The sequence below is a fragment of the Nannochloropsis gaditana genome (assembly GCF_000240725.1).
Source record: "Nannochloropsis gaditana CCMP526 unplaced genomic scaffold scaffold412, whole genome shotgun sequence".
Taxonomy (NCBI): domain Eukaryota; class Eustigmatophyceae; order Eustigmatales; family Monodopsidaceae; genus Microchloropsis; species Microchloropsis gaditana.
In genome coordinates, this window is record NW_005803541.1 from 4,550 (window position 1) to 11,105 (window position 6,556).

Here is a 6,556-nt window from a genome sequence, read left to right on the forward strand (position 1 = left end):
GGGCGCGACTGTGAAAGGCATAGCGAACGGCAAGGCCCACGGTGAGGGCGTTTTATCTGCCGTCGGGGTCCGTTGAGAGAGCGGATATTGGTTGGCGTGGGGATCGGTGGTACAGAAGGAAAGCAAATAGGGGTGAGGGTAGCACAGGTCTCGCGGCGCCTGCCCCTGTTCTGTGATGAGCACACGACAATGTGGGCGTCAAACCCGTTGTTTTTACTCTTTCCCTGCCCCGCGAGGACGACCGTGTGCATCCGTTCGCCAGGTCCAAAGGGACGATGCGCGTGTGCGCTCCGTCTTCGCTATGATTCGCTATTGTTACTACAGTCTCACCGCTCGCTCACTGTGACCCCCTATTCACTAGCCCTCCATCCCTTCGCCCCTCACCCTCCCAGCATTTTCTTCCTGCTGTAAACGGGCCCGGAATTCCCCCACTTTTTCCCTCAGATCCCCGATCAAATCCATCTTTCGCGCCAAAATTTCCTCCAGCCGTTGCGTGTACGTGTCGAGATCGTAGTCCTGGACGCCATCGCCCTGTATCTGCTGCAGCAAGCTTCCTTCCTCCGTCAGAAGCTCCGCGTTCTCTTGGATCACGTTCATGTGCAGATTCAAGAGGGCGTCCTCCTCGTCGTAGAGGCTCTCCAAGTCCGGGTCGTCCAGGCTTTCCGCCTCCGCCTGGCTGGCCTCTCCGCCCGAGGACTCGTCGCCTTGGGAGGGAATTTTACGCGAAACTGGTGCCTTGTCTTTGTCCCTTTCGCCTCCCGGGGGTGGCAACACCTCCCGGGAGCTGATATTTGCATTTTGGAGCCCCCTTCCTGTGTCTCCGGGCTGATGGGGCTGGGAAAGACGCCCTGGAGTTCTCTCGGTGGCCGACACCGGCGCCACAGCGACAGCGTTGCCTGAGCTGAGGCTAGAGGCGTGGTGGCTCGTGGTGTGGGAGCCTTCCACGCCCCCGTGGTGTGCGCCCCGGGCCGCTTTCAAGGCCGTGCTGGGGGCGAGGCGGACGGGCGGGCCCATGCCTGTCCTGAGGGGCGTCCGACGAAGCTTGGAGGAGGAGGAGGGAGGCAAGGGGGAGGCCGTGGCGGGAGGGGAGGAAAAGGAAGACAGGACCGCCCTCTTCATGGGGGTCTCGGGCGAGGACTGCTTGGTGCCTTCCATCCCGTCCTCCCCCTCGTCCTCGAATTCGTCCTCCCGGTCCCCCGAGGCACCTTCCTCGCCCCCGCGCCCCTCCCTTTCCTCGTCTTCAAAGTCACCCCCCAGACCCGTCCCTCGCACCGCCCGCCCTTCCCCGCAGCCCTCTGTCCGTAGTCCTTTGCCCACACTGCTCCCACTCCCGCTGTTATGAAAGTCTTCCGCCTTTTTCTGCTTGACCCTGTCTGCGTACCGGAGGGTGTTGAGGGTATGATCGGCGGAGGAGGCGTTGGGGGACACGGTGGCGATCATGACGGTGCGTGCTTTTTCCTTCGTGAAGCAATCCTTCAAGACCAACGTAAGCTTGCTCGCGCGGTAAGGAACGTGGGTGCCACCGCCCGCATCCAATGCCCGAATGCACTCTTTGAGCGCCAAGAGCGATTTGTTGATCTCCGCACTTTCCAAGCGCCGCTGCCGGCAGTGGCTCTTCGTGTCCGCCCCCCGTTCCGAGCCGGCCAAGTCGACCAGGGAGAGTTTCCCCCACAGCTTCCCCGAATCTCGGTCCCGGAGGAGGACTTGGCATATGGCGTGGGAGCGGGAGGAGACATCGTTCACCTCGGTCGCGTGGGTGGTCCGGTTCCGGTTCCCTTCCTCGATCAGGCGCCATAACTCCTCCTCCGAGCTGGCCTCTTTTTCGCTCAGCTCTCCGATCACCACGTCTCCCTTCCCGTCCTCCCGCACCAGCAGCTTGTGCCGGTGGTTGAGCAGGTCCTGACACCGCCCGCCGTAGATCTCGAAGTAGCTCACATAGACGCCCAACCCCCCCGGCGCCTGCTGCGTTGCGTGCGCCTGGCTCAGGTGGGCGAACACATCCACCACCACCTGCTGTTGGATGCCGCACATGGTGAAGGTCTTTCCCGAGCCCGTCTGGCCGTAGGCGAAGCAGGTGGCCCGCCCCTGTCGGAAAACGAAGGGAACGAGAGGCTTCGCCGTGTAACGGTAGAGGGCCTCGGTGGAGTCCTCCTCGTCGAAGGTGTGGTCGAAGGCGAAATCCGTGTTGTCCAGGTACTTGGTGATTCCGTCCACGCGGAGACGGCAGTCGTGCACCATCACCACGGGGTTGAAGCACGTGACCGCGTCGTAGTCCTTCCGCTTCCGCTCCTTGGCGTTTATGGGCCGCTTTCGCACGCAAATGCATATCTTCAGGTCCCCTGGTGGGATGTGAGGGTGTGGCTCCAAACCATACTCCGTCCGAAAGGCGCCTATCATCAATTGAAAATCGACATCCCCCGGCATCCCTTGGTCTTGAAGGCGTTTCTCGTGCTTGGCCCGTTCCGCACGCTTTTCCTCCATGGACCTGCGGCGTTCGGTGCGTTTTTGCTGCAAACGCTGGATTTCTTCCAAACATGTATCACGCTTACCAGCGCTGCTGCCACCAGTGAGGGTGGATACATGCTGTTGCTGACGGGCGCCGGAGACGGAGGAGAGAGTAGTACGTCTGGACGGTGTGGTCACATTCGGGGTGCGCGGCGTGCTGACCGTGCTCACGTTGGAGGAAGAGGACGCAAGGCGGCTTGGTGTGCCTTGGAATCGGGACGGGGTGGGCATGCTATCTGACAAAGGCCGTAGCCTTCAGAAAAGCTATTTCGGGAGCCGAACAATTGATGTACGGGCTTCCTCCAGGTACTGTGCGTGACGGTGAAGACGACAATTCTGCTTTACCAGCTCCCACGCAATACCAAGCCCTCCAAATTGCAGCCACTGTGCAGTCACCTGTCAAATGATGAAGAAATCAAAACAAAGACCTTGAAAGCCGGAATTCGTGCCTGTGGGCACGGGAAGTTTGGCCTCTAGGGCAAGGAACGACCACATCGAAAAGCGGCAACGTCAAAAATTTGGCGAGGCGTGCCCGGCCCCGTATCCACACAGGCCCCGGTGCCCTTTTTATGGGGGCTCTTGGGCCATTTGGGGAGGGGCCGGCCCGGGAGGGCTTTCCAGGACGGTGATTTATGAAGGGAGATCGGTGGTAGTGCACTGCTATGTAGGGTGGAGGCTCATTTTGTGCCCATGTTTTTTCTTTTTACAGGGGGCTTCCTTGGCAGGGGGCAAGTTTACTCTTGCGTGGGTGAAGTAATTCTTGCGTTTTTTCCCCTTTTCCCGGGGGGAGTGGCCTAGAAAGCATCTCTAACGTCTACAGACGAACCAGACAAGTGGAATGAGTAAACGAGGTTTTGATTGCGGGCCTATGGGAGGCGTGGGTGGCGAGATGGGGCAAACTCGGAAGCAGCGCATCGACCTGGCAGACTTGAGACCCGGAGGGAGTGGCAATGGTGGAATAGCCCCCGTTGGTGGGATCAATCCATACACCAACCGTCCATATTCGTCTAAGTATCACGACATTCTTGCCAAGCGTAGAGGATTGCCTGTGTACGAGTTCTTGGATGACCTTTTAGCCAAAGTGAAGAAAAATCAGGTTAGTGGGTGTGGCATGAATGCGGGAATCATCCCTTGTAAATGTGTCGAGAAGGAGGCCACTAGTTTGTATATTTTATGTGCCTTTATGTTTACTGTGAGTGAGACTGCATGGTCACACGTGCTTGGGCGTTGACTTCTGCCTCCCGTTTACATCTGAGCAGGTGGTGGTGGTGGAGGGTGAAACGGGTTCCGGGAAAACGACTCAGATCCCTCAATTTTTGGTCGACGCCGGGTATACGCGCGACGGATACTGTGTGGCGTGCACCCAGCCTCGCAGGGTGGCGGCCATGAGCATTGCCAAGCGTGTCTCGGAAGAAATGGACGTGACCATGGGGGAGGAGGTAGGCTATACGATTCGGTTCGAAGATTGCTCGGGGCCCAAGACTGTTTTGAAATTCCTGACGGACGGCATGTTGCTGAGGGAGGCGATGTTTGACCCGATGCTGAAGAAATACAAGGTGATCGTCCTGGATGAAGGTGGGTAGTGGAGGGAGGGGGGATGGGCGGGGGGGAAAGCCAACTCTGTGGGGTCGGAGCTGGTGCGCTGTAGCTGTCTATGGCGCTTCATTCATTTTTCCTCGGTAAATCTCACGTGCGTTTCGTCTCGCCCTTTGCTTCTCGGCAGCCCATGAGCGGACCCTGGCCACGGACGTGTTGATGGGTCTCCTAAAAGACGTGCTGCAGCGCCGCCCCGACATGAAGATGGTGGTCATGTCCGCCACCCTGGACGCGGAGAAGTTTCAGAAGTATTTCGGCGACGTGAGTGGGAGAGGGAGGGTTGGGGGGGGGGGGAGGGATTGAGGACAGGAAAGGGCGGTCGCGATGGAGATCATCATACCTGTATGCGCGCCTTACCCTTCCATGGATTGCCGGCCTATCCCACTCTCTGTTCGGACGTCGCACAGGCCCCGCTGCTTCGAGTGCCTGGGCGGATGTTCAAGGTGGAAGTGTTCTACACGCCGGAACCCGAACGAGACTACGTGCAGGCAGCGATTCGAACGGCACTTCAGGTGAGGGGGGAAGAGGGAGGGAGGGAGGGAGGGAAGGAGGGGAAAGGGAGGGGCGACGACACGATTTCCACAACAACACTCTTTCCGTGGTGGCCTTCCATCTCGGGACATGCACCGGCGGCTCAAGTTGTGGGCATACTAGTTTGCTTCTCTTCCGTGGACCCTTCCTTCCTCTGGCTAGTTTGGAGGTTGGGGGGGGCATGGGAGGGAAAGCTAGGGGGAGTACAACCACCGGGCGCAGTGGCCTACGCGGCGCTTGGCATATCTGTTCCCCACATGCAACTCACGATTCCTTCGACTACTTCGCTCGACGATCCTCCCGTCTGGTTCTCCGCCGGTTCCCTTCCCTTCCATCGTCTTCACCACGCCCCTACATCCTGCCTTCCTCCCCGCCCTCCACCCCGCGCTCCCACAGATTCATCTCTGCGAAGAGCCCGGCGACATTCTGGTCTTTCTAACGGGCGAGGAAGAGATCGAGGACGCCTGTCGGAAGATCCGCGATGAATCAGCAAACTACACCAGCACACACGGCGAGCTGGCTGTCTACCCCTTGTATTCCTCCCTTCCGCCCACGCAGCAACAGAAAATCTTCTCGGAGGCCCCCGGGCCTCAGGCGCCTGGGGCACCGCCGGGAAGGAAGGTGGTGGTCTCTACAAATATTGCGGAGACATCTTTGACGATTGATGGTGCGGGAAGGAGGGGAGGAGGGAAAGGGCTAGGGAATGGGGAGGGGGTGAAGCGACAGGCAGATGACGGCCCCAAGGCGCCCTGAGTGATGCGCTTCAATCCCTTCCTTCCCCTTTCCACGCCCCATTTGCGGTCCAGGCATTGTCTACGTCGTCGATCCCGGCTTCTCGAAGCAGAAGATCTACAACCCCAGGGTCCGCGTGGAGAGTCTCCTTGTCTCGCCCATCTCCAGAGCCAGGTCAGGACCTGAATCCCTCGCTTTCTGCTGCCTCTTCCCCTGCCTGCGTCCCCTCGACGAGTGTCTGCCCTTCTTTTTGTTGCCTTCAGCTTCCTTGTATCCACGGGCCACTGATCCTTTTCCTTCCTTCCCTCCCCTCCTGGCAGTGCCCAACAACGGAGCGGTCGTGCTGGTCGCACCCGACCAGGGAAATGTTTCCGTCTCTACACAGAGAAGAGCTTTCAGAAGGACTTGCAAGAGCAAACATACCCGGAAATTCTGCGCAGCCAGATGAGCAATGTGGTGCGTGGAAAGGGAGGGCAGGGAGAGTCCGCCAGGCTCGATGACGGCGACCGTTGGGGCCGGGGAGGCATTTGGGTGTGCTCTTGGATCGAGAGTGTACCTTTTCCATCCCTTCGCGTGGTGAGCGTATGCTGGGCGACACGTCTCCTCCATTGTCGTTCCAGTCTATGATCCACGCCAGATGTTCAATGATGTGAGCGCAGGACCTTAAATTGCTAGAGACGCTTCTCTTCTGTCGTTTTCCTAGTTTGTCACCCTGCGTACATGCCTCGCAACTGGCCTCTGTCCCCACGTCCCTATGCCCCTCTCGTGAGGCCCCACCTTTATCCTCTCTCCCCTCCGTTCCCGTTCAGGCTGGATGCATTCCCCCCTCCTTTGCGTGAAACTCCTCCCTTCTTTTCTCTCTGGGTCCAGTTCCCTTCCCTCACGACGCTAAACCCCGTACCCGGTACTTTCATTTCCTTTTGCCCCCCTTTCGAATTCAGGTGCTAACCCTCCTCAAGTTGGGCGTGGAGGACCTGGTGCATTTCGACTTTATGGACCCGCCGGCCCCAGAAACGTTGGCGCGGGCTTTGGAAGAGTTGAACTATCTGGGGGCTATCTCCGACGAAGGCCTCATCACGCAGGTAGGATTTATGGGCAAAGTGGCAATGAGGTTCCCTTTGGAGCCTTGGACACGTGCGGGTATGCTCTCCAGACCAAGCAGGGCGTCTCAAGTCACGACTCCCTCCTTCTT

At 59.0% G+C, this 6,556-nt stretch overlaps 1 protein-coding gene across 1 annotated transcript; it reads left to right on the forward strand.

Annotated features, from left to right (window-relative positions):
• Window positions 1–1,673: 1,673 nt before the first annotated feature.
• NGA_2063500 (uncharacterized protein) lies at window positions 1,674–1,841 on the forward strand (the record flags this gene model as incomplete). The annotated part of the gene is made up of 1 exon (XM_005854713.1): window positions 1,674–1,841. A coding segment is annotated over one exon (168 nt), but the record flags the coding sequence as incomplete, so codon positions are not given.
• Window positions 1,842–6,556: the final 4,715 nt, after the last annotated feature.